This window comes from Anopheles gambiae, chromosome 3 (assembly GCF_943734735.2).
Source record: "Anopheles gambiae chromosome 3, idAnoGambNW_F1_1, whole genome shotgun sequence".
Lineage (NCBI taxonomy): Eukaryota > Metazoa > Arthropoda > Insecta > Diptera > Culicidae > Anopheles > Anopheles gambiae.
Genome location: NC_064602.1, coordinates 98932287 through 98944351, shown reverse-complemented (window position 1 = coordinate 98944351; position 12065 = coordinate 98932287). Strand labels below are relative to the sequence as shown.

At 42.2% G+C, this 12065-nt stretch overlaps 3 protein-coding genes across 7 annotated transcripts; 1 reads left to right on the top strand and 2 right to left on the bottom strand.

The window, feature by feature from the left end:
- Window positions 1-796: 796 nt before the first annotated feature.
- On the bottom strand, window positions 797-2553 carry LOC1280307 (beta-1,3-glucan-binding protein 2). Its single transcript, XM_061654753.1, has 2 exons — window positions 1572-2553; window positions 797-1497 (listed from the first exon to the last, which is right to left on the bottom strand). The coding sequence occupies exons 1-2, from the start codon at window positions 2551-2553 to the stop codon at window positions 941-943; spliced, it is 1539 nt and encodes a 512-aa protein (XP_061510737.1). The 3' UTR covers window positions 797-940.
- A 241-nt stretch (window positions 2554-2794) lies between these two features.
- On the bottom strand, window positions 2795-5070 carry LOC1280304 (tRNA (uracil-5-)-methyltransferase homolog A). The gene is made up of 3 exons (XM_320147.5): window positions 4832-5070; window positions 3440-4760; window positions 2795-3376 (listed from the first exon to the last, which is right to left on the bottom strand). The coding sequence occupies exons 1-3, from the start codon at window positions 5009-5011 to the stop codon at window positions 3078-3080; spliced, it is 1800 nt and encodes a 599-aa protein (XP_320147.5). The 5' UTR covers window positions 5012-5070; the 3' UTR covers window positions 2795-3077.
- Window positions 5071-5176: 106 nt separating this feature from the next.
- LOC1280308 (protein disulfide-isomerase) lies at window positions 5177-11350 on the top strand. 5 transcript variants are annotated; one of them, XM_061654752.1, is made up of 4 exons: window positions 5177-5320; window positions 5646-5871; window positions 9000-10270; window positions 10348-11350. In XM_061654752.1, exons 2-4 carry the CDS (start codon window positions 5718-5720, stop codon window positions 10396-10398), a joined length of 1476 nt encoding a protein of 491 aa, XP_061510736.1. In that variant the 5' UTR covers window positions 5177-5320; window positions 5646-5717; the 3' UTR covers window positions 10399-11350. The 5 variants fall into 5 exon arrangements, with proteins under 5 accessions (XP_061510736.1, XP_551775.4, XP_061510734.1 ...); XM_551775.4 differs by having other exon boundaries at window positions 5192-5320; window positions 5428-5871; XM_061654750.1 differs by having other exon boundaries at window positions 5205-5320; window positions 5381-5871.
- The last annotated feature ends 715 nt before the right edge of the window (window positions 11351-12065 follow it).

Here is a 12065-nt window from a genome sequence, read left to right as displayed (position 1 = left end):
CGAGGGTTCCAGTGTCTGTCCTTTCGGGACAGCGTTTGTGTGGGATCTTTTTCTGCTACTGATTACAATAGACTGTAATGCATTGGCTGTGAAAATGTAACAAAACTAACTCATGCGTACGTACCATGCAGCTGCGTTCGTCATCGGGGATCGGGCGATAAAACGAGAGTTTCTTTCTTTTGCAGTGTCGAATCACTGTACAAAATTGCATGCACAACATACCAAATCGGGGTCTTCTTGCTCGCATGAACACACAAGATAAGTTTTACTTACGATTGCGTTTTTGGGCGTTTGTCACTTTTTTACTTAGCTGAAAACCTCGACTTTGCTTCAAATGTACATATTACTGCATTAATCACTAAATAGAGAGCCGAAAACAGGAGACCGTTTTGATACAGCACAATAGGATTTTACTTTTGCTAAATTTCTACTGTATTGTACTTTCCGCTGTTTGACATCTACGAACACCGTCAAGCTTGTTTTGTTTACGTTTTGCGCAAGCGCGGCCGGGCTGCCAGTTTATGATTTGGTTCCGTATCGTACACTGTAAAGTTTCGCTGCTATTTGTAATGACAAAAATACGCCAATTTATTTTATTATTGATGTTTTTTTTTAAATTATGTATTGTGCCGTATTACATTATTTGTTAGTTCTCATATCCTAATTTACTTAAAATTAACAGTAGTATGAATCTAATATAAAGCATTTCCACCTTTTCTCGTGAATGATCATCTGAGTTGAAACTTGTTTAGTCCATTTTATTGCTGGCAATTGAAATCAAATTAAGGCAGGGCAATTTTGACCAACATATGTATTAAAAAATGGCTGTATGTTATAACTCTTATGCCATCTGAATATCAAGCAAAAATGTTTTTACGCATTTTGAGACTGGCATATGGTTTGAGTCGATGTTATTCGACGCTCTTGAAGGCAAACATGGTTAAACACCAAACACGCGAACGTAATCGACAAGCATGGTACTATTCACATTCCAAGTAGGATACCACTTGTCTCTAGCTTTCCAAAAGGTAAACATGGCTTTTACTCCTAAATCTTTCCAAGGTTTCCCGTTAAATTGATGGAAATCATAATGACCTCCCACACCTACTCCAAGACCAAGATAGAAATCCTTGTCGAACGGAGCCATCCGGGATCCGCTCAATTGCCACAGATTTGCAATTTGAGGCTTTCTAGACTGAATGGTTCGGTATAACCCTTCTCCAGGATCAATGGCACAGTACACCTCATCATCCACTTCCATCCATACTCCTTCTGGAGTCCACTTCAGCCCATACACGTGGTAATCAGAACTCCATTGGACATTTTTGTTCAAAGTGCACATTTTAGAGCAGCGCAAAGGTTCACTGTCGCTCACAAGCAGTCCACCGGATAGTTGATTCCTGAACTGCGGTCCACCAGGTACAAATGCAATGCGCATTAATCCGGAAGCATAACTGTCTTGGCCATAAAAGTCCGTGGCAGGGATGATATATAGCTCTGTAAACGATTACAATACTCTTAACAAGATTGCTCTTGATATTTTTTTTGTAGTTTCTGGGAAGAGCACTTACGTGGAAAAATCCAACTACCCTCAGGCAATTTTGCCCGAATCAACACCTTTCCAAATGTAAATTTAAAGCTAGTTATAGTTGTAATCTGGGCTGTAAGTACCGGCGGAATCATGTCAAAATCAATCTTCGTGTCTCGGATACAGTCCCGCGAACTGCTATGGCCCGTGCACTCTTCGCCAAACCTAAACTGCTGAGTCGTCGCACCTGGTCCAAATTTTTCCTCGAACAGAGTGGGGCGGATAGCTAATAGACCATTTTGTATCATTATATTTTCTGGGAAATCAGCATAAACCACAAATTCATTGTCGGGGTCAGATGCAAAACGGTTCTCAATGCGCCACTTGCGCAAATCTATCGAACGACCATTAAAATTATCCTCAAACAACAGTTTACCAGCACACACTTTTCGTCCATTTACAATGGTTTGTGCATTAGCGCAATGTTCAGCTGAATTTCCCTCGTAATCATCAGTTTGGGTAGCGGTTGACCTCACGTCCTTAGTTCGTCGTTCATTTGCGGTGAGCACATATGGATATAGCTCGGACGTAGCAGAGCGCGACACGATACCGGAAGTGGATGTGGGTGAAGGTGTAGCGGCCGGACGCAGCTCTTCCACGGTAAACGCTCCGGAATTCGTACGGTAGGTCTGTCCGTTACGAACAATCACTGTACGATAAAATATGGTATCACCTGGTACGAGTTTTGCTTCGCGATCGATGAAAAGGTATCGGCCGTTTTTTATTTTAATTATTGTCTGAGCCCATCGTCCAACATCGTAATTCTGTACAAACTGCTGATTAAGTTTCCCGTGAAATGTAAACGAACTAATTCCTGGATCAGCGTTAATCCACACAATCAATCCCTTGGGATCAAACACTTCAAATCGGGGCTTTGGCGGCTGATAGCGACTACTTTTACGAGGATCACTATATGAAAAGGGAAACACAAAAAGTAAAATAAAGAGTCTCAGAAAACGATTCATTCTGCTTGTAGATGTAGCTGTTCACTAATCTTACACAAACCCTCACACCTAAGCTAACCCGCACACCTTTTCCAGTAGATGGGATTTCCGTTACTTCGAAGGGCGTTTGAAACGAATCGTGGGAATTTGCCATTCATACAGTATAATGGATGAGCGATTTAGATCGAAGCGCAGCACGATACCACTGATCCTATTGCAACTGCGTCATCGGTACACGTCACAACAGTAAAATGCCAACGAATCTGATGTAGTATAGCATAATTGTATTTTAGTCTGTAATAAACATGGTTTCCTCTTCAATAGAATAAACAATAGAATTATTCGTCTTCATTAGCTTGGTGTTAGGACGTTACAGAAGGTTTACTACATCGACTTGATTATATTACATAACCAGATGACACCTAAGACCTTGATAGAGAGGGAATTGACCAGATGGGGATTGATTCGTGCCAAACCTTTGCAAGGATCGGCACGTATACCATTAAACCACTTGGTTTCCCCATGGTTATATTAATCTTTTTGTTTTATGTCTCCGGCTGTGGATCAACAGGTTTATCGGTGCAAATATTTTCTGAATCCACCACGAGTTCCTGTTTGCTTTCCTTCTCACGTTCGAACAGTATGACCAATTCCGTGTGTGGAGTATGTGGAAATAAATCAACAGCCATTGCTTTTTTCGCAACGAATGGTTCCCCGCGAAGTTGCTTCGAACAGGGACGCATTAAGTCAACCCAATTTTTAATAGCGCTTTGGGGAGAGCACGACACGTACACCAGCTTATCGAGTCCCCGGGCATTTCTCAATTGTGTAATAGAGCGAATGTCTGAAAGAAGAGAAGTAAAAAATCAAACTGAACCGTTCTACCAACTTTTTTAGCATTACTTACGAAGTCCAGCTCTCGGCGGATCGACGATCGCTATCAAAGATTCATGCTGATCCGGCATAATGTTAGCATGCCTTATCAACGACATGATTAAATCATCCGAGTTTCCAGCAAAAAAACTACAATTCTCTATACCGTTCTTTTGGGCATTGTGTTTCGCATCTTCGATGGCTTGTTCCACGATATCGACACCAAGAACTTGTTTGCAATGGCGGGCAAAGCAAAGCCCAATCGTCCCAGTGCCACAGCAAATATCGAGAATGCTTGTACTTTTGCTTGGAGCAGCAACATCGATTGCACACTGATAAAGCACCTCGGCCGCAGGAGTGTTGATTTGAAAGAACGCCGCAGGACTGATACGAAATGTGAGACCTAAAATTGTGTCCTCGATGTGTGTTTCCCCATACAAATGTTCTATAGGATTTGTGTACTGTCCTTGCTGCCGTTTTTGAATCACTTCGAAGTGGATCGAACTGATGCCTGCTTGTTTGCCCGGTTCCGATGTTAAGCACTCGACAATTGAAGACTTCATGGTCTGTTTCTCTTCCTCTGACAATGACTGTAGATGCACACCAACCACTACCATTACCTGGCCGGTAGCGTGCGACATACGCACGGTCAGTTGCCGAAAGTGGCCCTGATACGTCTCGGCACTATACACATCGAATGGGGAGCTTTGTACAAACTGTTCAAAGAGTACGACTGTTTGTTTCATGCATTCTGGTATGTGCTTAAGGTGCGCTATCGATTCAACTTCTAGAAATCCATTCGAGTAGCTGCCTACTCGAAAGCCCACACGTTTCACACCTAAAGCATCCTTTCCGATAGAAAACTCACACTTATTGCGATAACCGTCTTGCATTGGGGACGGGCGAATCGGTTCAAACGCGCAAGGAAGGCCGCCGTGTAAAAGACGCTGTTTTTCCACAAAAGTTCGTAGCGTTGGAATGGAGGACCAGAGCTCTTTGCCAAACTTTTGCAACACATTTTCCATCTCCGATTGTTTCTGCTTCAATTGTTCATCATACGTGAGGTATGCGAGCGACGTTGCTGATGCTTCCACCGTGCGTCGCTTTATATTTAATGGTTCTCCTTCCGCGGTCGATGCTTCCTTGCGCCTACGGATCAGTGGATCGGGAGCAGGCTTAGCTTCAAAGGCAGACAGCGATTTGCCTTTCCATTTGTACCCATCAAGCGCTTTGATGGCTGCTTCACGATCTTCCTGATTGCGAAAGCAAATGAATATGAAAGGGCTTCCAGGCTTCATAATTTTTATCTTATTCGTAGAAAGCTTCATCTTCACGTTTAACAGCTTCTTGAGCTCCTGCAAATAATAGAATTGGCATAACTAAGGGCGTTTCAGGGTTTAACATGAAATTATTCCATTTAACTTACACCAATTCCGTAATACTTGGGAAGGCCTCGAAGTTCGATTTTGAACAACTCGGAGGTGAAGCCGGTGGCATCCAGATACGCGTACTCTTCACCTTTCATTTCACTTTTATCATCATGCTTATTAGGCACCTCTTCTTTAGGAGATTCCTCAGCAATAGCAGCATCATTTTCTACTTCCATATTTTGCGCCGTTGTAAGTTTCGTATTTTTCTTGCCAATAAAAGTTTAGCAAGCCATGCAGCCGGCTCACAAATCGCAAAGCACGTGTTTTGTAAACAAAGTGAGCTGACACAATCAATTGTGACACATTCAATAACCTTGGATTTTGAGCCGCAGTGCCACTGCGATGACGTTTGCGATAGAATTCCAGTTCAGTGGATTGTGCGTTGCGATTGTGTGCGTGCAGCCATCCGTCGGTTTGTGGCCACGTCAGAGGATAAAAAACATACAATTGTTCGTTTTTTCGTGAATTCAAGTGATCCAGTGAGCGTAAGTACGATTTTTATTGGATTTTTAGCCATTTCTCCGTTCAACCCTAACGTGTCTCAGATTCTGTCGCTGACCGTATTGACAAACGGTTCCCACCTGTACCCCAGCACCCAGCGTCCCACGTATACCACAGATTCCTGCAACACTTCCATGGCGACAGTGGCTTAAAGCGCTTCCGTTCTCCTTCGAGCTTCCATTGATCAACTTTTCGTCTGCCGGTTCGGTCGATCCGACGCTCGAGACAGTGGTGCCCCGCAGTTCGGTTATATGCGAGGCTAACAGTACTTTAACTCTTGTCCTTTCATTGTCGCCAACGCGCGTGCAGTTTTCCTGTGTTCCCTGTCCCTTGAATCAACGAAAGGCGCATTTTCCAGTTTTCCTACCCCATCGAGTAAAAATGAGATTGCTGTCGGCATTCGGGCTGGTGCTTGCATTCGCCACCGTGGCGCTTGCAGCCGAAGAGGTCAAAACGGAAGATGGAGTGCTGGTACTGACTAAGGACAATTTCGATTCGGTCATCGCCAACAACGAATTTGTGCTCGTGGAATTCTGTAAGTACCTGTAGATTTATTTTTCCTTTTTTTGCGGGGTAGGGAGGGAGGGGCAATCGGAGTTTCAATATGGGATCCAGTCTGATGTTAGTGCGAAGCCGTTTCCTTAATTGTTTAGCAGTACAAACGATAGTGTAGTGGGGCAGTTTTTTATATTTTCGATTAGAAATCTTTATTTCATCGTATTTATTGCAAAAGTTTCACGATTTGGCCGACTATTCCTGAAGTGTATTGAACAGAGCAAAAATCAGTGCAAAAAATCGGACAGGCAGCAACTGACCTCAATTGTACAGTTTATTATTAGGAATGCAGTTTAATTTGTTAGAATTGGGATTTAAAGGATTGTAAGTATTTCCTTCCATTAAGGCAAATACTTATATTATGGAGATGCATAGATGCATCAAATATCCGATACGCGATAGCGAGCGCAGTTTTTAGCACAATTACGCCAACAAGTGCGTGCGGTTTGACCCGGTCAAGAAACGCAATGTCAGTCAGTTTAGCCACATTTCTCCAAGGGCTATGTTTCGGTATGTTCCTCAACGCTATATTCTGCCTGTTGGAGTATGTTATCTGTGGTTCTTGAAGGAGTTGCTTTCTCTCTCTCTTTCGGACAACCAGTTCTCAACGATAACGAAACAAACAAAGGAACAGTCCATGTAGGAGCATGAACGCGCCTGCTCGTCTGTTAGTGGAACCGAGACGGCCAGTGGTCATGCCTCGTTGGAAGATTTGTATACGTGGAAGTTTCTTGTTTCCCTCGTTTCACCCGTTGATCGCGAAATGCCTAGCAAGCAGCAACTCACTATGCTGAGATTGGTGGGAAAAATTGATTATTTCAACCGGTTTCTTAAGTAGCCGGCCGGCAACTAAATGAATTTTATGCGTACTTTCAAACTGGCTGCTTGAAACTACTAGTAGAAGATATGCGCTGGTCGGACATAGCTGTTCATGGCTTCAAAATCTTTAAGAAACTAAAGATTATTATGGACGTCGTTCGGTTAAGTCCATACGGTTTTGTGATGTATTTTTCAACTATGTACGAATAATGTTACTAGTACAAAATAAACGTTAACGGTATTTTCATACTCAAATACATGTGACAAAAGTGTTATATATACGTACACCTGATTTTGTAATTTTCCTCCCACACTTGGTTTATCCAAACGTTGGCGAAGAATTTCGTCATTGACCTTTACGATTACGTGTACGTAAAGCGGGATCATCGTCTTGCGAATCCGCTTACGTGTTTCGATTATTTAAAAAGTCTATTGCAGCAGGCCACGTCGATAATACGCTTTCCCGTTCCCTTATCAGGTACATATCAAACCGCTCCAATTTGTGTATTAGGTTCCAGTACAAGCTTGGCACATTTTGTGCAGCCTACTTCTGTGCAAACACAGCGCGATGCTAAGAGGACTGTAAGACACGTAAAAAAAACAAAAAGATGATACAGATTTTTCTCTGTGTTTACACAAATGTTTGTGTTTCGAAGTGTGTGTTGCTGCTTTGCCAGCGTATTTTTTCACCTTGTTTATCTTACGAATCACAAGAGAAGTGTTTAGGGTGTGTTCCCTTGGAAGAGCACCAACGTGGCCGAAAGCAAAACATACAAGTGACATACAATGCATGTATTTCTTCAGTTTTGTTTTTTTTTGCTGTGTCAAACCTAGTAGGAACAGCAGGTCCAAGGTTTAAATTTCGAACAGCACAGCAATACCATATATAGTTTCTTATCAAATGTCTCAATGTAATGTTGCGGAGCAATTGGGCTGCAGTGTAGTTTCGTAGCTCTCATATCAGTTACAAGTATCTTAACAATACGATAAATTCGCTCGTTCTTTGTGAATTTCCGCCACACAAAAAGCTATTTTTTCGGCTGTAAAATTGATACGAGTAATTAGCGAGCCGGACGTGATATTGCCGTACGTGTATACACATTAGAAGTTTGTTGAACACATATTTTCCATAACATCCATTAGAAAAATTGACAAAGTAAGGTATGAGAATACATGCACCATCGGGAGCTACGAAGACTAAGATGCGTCAGTAAACCGGTTTTTCTAATAAGCTGCTCAGCAGCCGTGACGTGTCGATTGGTGAGGCAAGACTGTAGAAACCAACACATATTCTCCATGAATGTTGTACGCGTCAGTGGCTAGGGTCTATCGCGCATCGCCACAGCCGCTTTCGCATCTTATAGTCTTTTCTTCATCGAATGTGTACGTGTGTTTGTACCGAGATGAAACTCGCAGCCTTTTTACAGTTGCCTGCCTATTCACGAAGAAAACGCTGTCGTTTATGTTTCCGGTCATCGACCCCTATACGGTACCGGTTACGTGGAAACTGTTTCAAAAAGTAAGAGAAGTATGATTTAAAAGAGTTAACGTTTGCATTCATTAACTGATCTCTAGTCATTAACAGTCGATAATAGATTCGATCAGAGGATTTTTTTTTTTCAGTTCAAGTTCAGGGTCATGTTCAATGTTTTCTTTGGCATTTATGACTCCAATATATTCTGTTTTCCTTGGCTGCTTTTGTTGCTAACAGTATATGTATCATGCACTTTTTAAAGTAATGTTGTAAAATATATGATAATATTGAAATCTATAATGTGTTTCTCGATTTAATAATTATTAAATACTTATCAAAATGAAGCAAAAATGTCCTATTTACTATTTTAGGGTCTTTTGTTCACTTATTCTGTTGCCTTGATGTCAAAGTAAAAATGAATGTACTTAACATACAGTTGCAAAAATATGTTCGGTTCTATAGTTGGTAATGCACAGATATCAAACCAACAAGCATGTGTAGGAAAGCAAAACAACCATCTGTAGAATTAAACCGTTGTTATCTTCATTACACACTGCCAATGATTGTAATTGGCTATGCATGACAATATATATAATCTTGTTCAAAATGAAGGGGGAAAAGAGCACGGGATATCGGTGGTTTCGCTAAAATATAATTTACCATACAGATTATACTCATCCATTTGATGATAATGTGAACTGCTAGTCTTCAGAACTATGAATAAATTACACGGATAACTGTACTCGCAATTTGGATTGTATTATTTGCATTTTATTGCTGATACCAATAATATAAACGGTAAACATATTTTACAGACGCTCCATGGTGCGGACATTGCAAGGCTCTGGCTCCCGAATACGCTAAAGCTGCCAAGGTGCTCGCGGACAAGGAATCGAACATCAAACTTGCCAAAGTGGACGCCACGGTTGAGCCGGAACTTGCTGAGAAGTATGGAATTCGTGGTTACCCCACCCTGAAATTTTTCCGCAGTGGATCCCAGGTCGATTATACTGGTGGACGCGAACAAGACACGATTGTATCGTGGCTGGAGAAGAAGACTGGCCCGGCCGCTAAGGAGCTCGAAACTGTTGAGGCAGCTGAAGAATTCCTGAAGGAAAATAATGTAGCTGTGGTTGGTTTCTTCAAGGATCGTGATTCAAAGGAAGCCAAGGCATTCATGTCCACGGCAGTCGCTGTTGACGACTATCCGTTCGGTGTGACCAGCAGTGAGGAAGTGTACGCCAAGTACGAAGCCAAGTGTGGCTCTGTGATCCTGTTCAAACATTTCGATGAAGGAAAGGCTGTCTTTGAAGGAGAAGCTACTGAGGAGGCTCTGAAGAAGTTTGTCACCGCCCAGGCCCTGCCATTGATTGTTGACTTTAGCCACGAAACGGCCCAAAAGATCTTCGGTGGAGAAATCAAGAGCCACCTTCTGTTCTTCATCTCGAAGGAGGCTGGACACCTGAAGGAATTCGTCGAACCGGCCAAGGAAGTTGCTAAGAAGTTCCGTGAACAAATCTTGTTCGTTACTATCGACGCCGATCAGGAGGACCATACCCGCATCCTAGAATTCTTCGGCATGAAGAAAGACGAAGTCCCTTCGCTCCGCATCATTCGCTTGGAGGAAGACATGGCCAAGTACAAGCCCGAAACGAATGACCTATCAGCAGACAAGATTCTTGAGTTTGTGCAGTCGTTCTTGGATGGCAAGGTGAAGCAGCACCTGCTGTCACAGGACTTGCCCGAAGATTGGGACAAAGAGCCAGTGAAGGTGCTTGTAGCCACCAAATTTGATGAGGTTGCGTTCGATAAAACCAAGGACGTGCTGGTAGAATTCTACGCTCCGTGGTGCGGCCACTGCAAACAGCTGGTGCCGATCTATGACAAGCTCGGAGAGAAATACAAGGACAGTGACAGTGTAGTCATTGCTAAGATTGACGCCACTGCAAACGAGTTGGAGCATACTAAGATTTCCTCCTTCCCAACAATTTACCTGTACCGAAAGGGCGACAACGAGAAGGTGGAGTTTAAGGGCGAGCGTACGCTGGAGGGTTTCGTTAAATTCCTGGAAGGCGAAAAGGATGAGGTACGTTTGGACTGCAAGTGCTTTATGCTACCGGCATGTAACGCTAATGTAACCGAATTTTTCTTTTCACCAAACAGCAACCAGAAGAAGAGGAGAAGGACGATAAACCGACGAAGGACGAGCTATAAGCGTGAGGAGAGCGGGCTTATAAACAACACGATCGTCAACAGTGTCTGCCCTAGATCGTTAAATCTGCGGGGAAGGAAAAGCAACAAAGTGAATTAATACCATAACAAACTACAAAAATATTCTAAGTCCAAATCACCATCAAAACAATACAGTAATGTTTCAGTTTCATAGGTTCTCAAGCGTTATCGACTAGAAACATCATGTAACGAACGCCCGTGAAGCCTAAAAAAATCATAAGTGAAGCAACATAAAAATTCAAAAGAATAGAAGAGATAGCTTATGCATAATAGTAATATAAAACATCGCAAAGAGACTGTAATATACTATATTTTATGAAGGAAACGGTAATATGTTAGATGAAGCGATATAGATAAATTACACAAAACGTCTGAACATCTGATAGGCCCGCTATTCAAGATCTCTACATTTTTGCAATAGTTATGTTTGCATTCATTCGTTTTCGCGACCTTCCTTACAATCGCTCCTTCTTCCTTAGTTAATTTGAAAGCTTAAAAAAATAAGAGGTAAGCTCCACAGATTAATTAACACTGAAGCGCAGCCGAAAAAATCGAGCAAATTGGTTATCCATCAGTAGGGGAAGATCGGACTACTAGGACAGAAGCAACAAACACAGTATGGTGGTGTATGAATTCCATGTTAAAACGAAAATTCCAAAACTATGGAGAAACAGGTAGTGACTAAACCAGACAACAAATTGCATTTGATAGATTCTTCGTTAAGAACATGCCGAGAAGAATGTTATATTAACATTAGGATATACATCTCCGTCGATTTTCTACGATGGACGAAAGGCAGAAGAATTCTTCCTTCACACAACAAAGATACAGAGTCAACATTCACACACACACACACATTCACAGACACAAACACCAACGACAAACCATGTAATAACACTCGAGGCATTAAAATGAAAACTTAACAAAACTGAAACATTAGCGGATTTTTTGCAGCTTCTTGCGAAGTTTGTTTTTATATTCAGAAAGAACCGCGTCATTTTCCCGGTTGACCAAACGGGCCACGATTGCAGGACTACCCAACGAGCATGGGTTTTTTTTTTTATTTTAGTTATAAATTTTATTCCATGAACTCATACCTGTGTTGGAGTTGAAACTGAACTCATACTGATCCTAGAACAGATCAGAATCCCATACCGGTCTTGGAACCGATGATGATGAACCCATACCGCTGCTGGAGTTGAAGTTAGAGCCATACCGGTTCTGGAGAAAAAACATGAAATCATATCGGTCTTGGAACCGATACTGAACCCATACCGGTCCTGGAACCGATACTGAACCCATACCGATCCTGGTGTGGACAGGTGTGCCGACCACTGAATGAAGTGTGCATGAAGGCCAATCGAGCAGGAGCTCTCGGTAGGGGCGCTCGGTTCAGCTGGTGCGTCCTAGTATTTTAACGTGTATGGATAAGTGTCGATAATTGTTCAATTTTCTACTGTATCGCGTTGACTAAGTTATAAAAAAAAGCAAAAGTTAAGATACAACCCAATGTATCTTTTACGTACACAATTTCTCGAGCACAACTCTGTAAATCACAACATCTACGGCAGGCACCTAAAACTTAATTCCTAAGTTACTCCAGAAGGCCCGTTGTGAGAAATGAAATAACATACCAATCTAACGGTTTT

What these genes read in the sequence shown, in the direction of transcription:
- LOC1280304 (XM_320147.5), bottom strand. Translation starts at nt 5,011, where the DNA reads ATGGAAGTAGAAAATGATGCTGCTATTGCTGAGGAATCTCCTAAAGAA. An exon ending in CCAAGTATTACGGAATTGGT is followed by an intron (nt 4,761 to 4,831) that starts GTAAGTTAAATG and finishes TATTATTTGCAG; the next exon opens with GAGCTCAAGAAGCTGTTAAA. An exon ending in TCCGCCGAGAGCTGGACTTC is followed by an intron (nt 3,377 to 3,439) that starts GTAAGTAATGCT and finishes CTCTTCTTTCAG; the next exon opens with ACATTCGCTCTATTACACAA.
- LOC1280308 (XM_061654749.1), top strand. Translation starts at nt 5,718, where the DNA reads ATGAGATTGCTGTCGGCATTCGGGCTGGTGCTTGCATTCGCCACCGTG. An exon ending in ATTTGTGCTCGTGGAATTCT is followed by an intron (nt 5,872 to 8,999) that starts GTAAGTACCTGT and finishes CATATTTTACAG; the next exon opens with ACGCTCCATGGTGCGGACAT.
- LOC1280307 (XM_061654753.1), bottom strand. Translation starts at nt 2,553, where the DNA reads ATGAATCGTTTTCTGAGACTCTTTATTTTACTTTTTGTGTTTCCCTTT. An exon ending in GGGTAGTTGGATTTTTCCAC is followed by an intron (nt 1,498 to 1,571) that starts GTAAGTGCTCTT and finishes AATCGTTTACAG; the next exon opens with AGCTATATATCATCCCTGCC.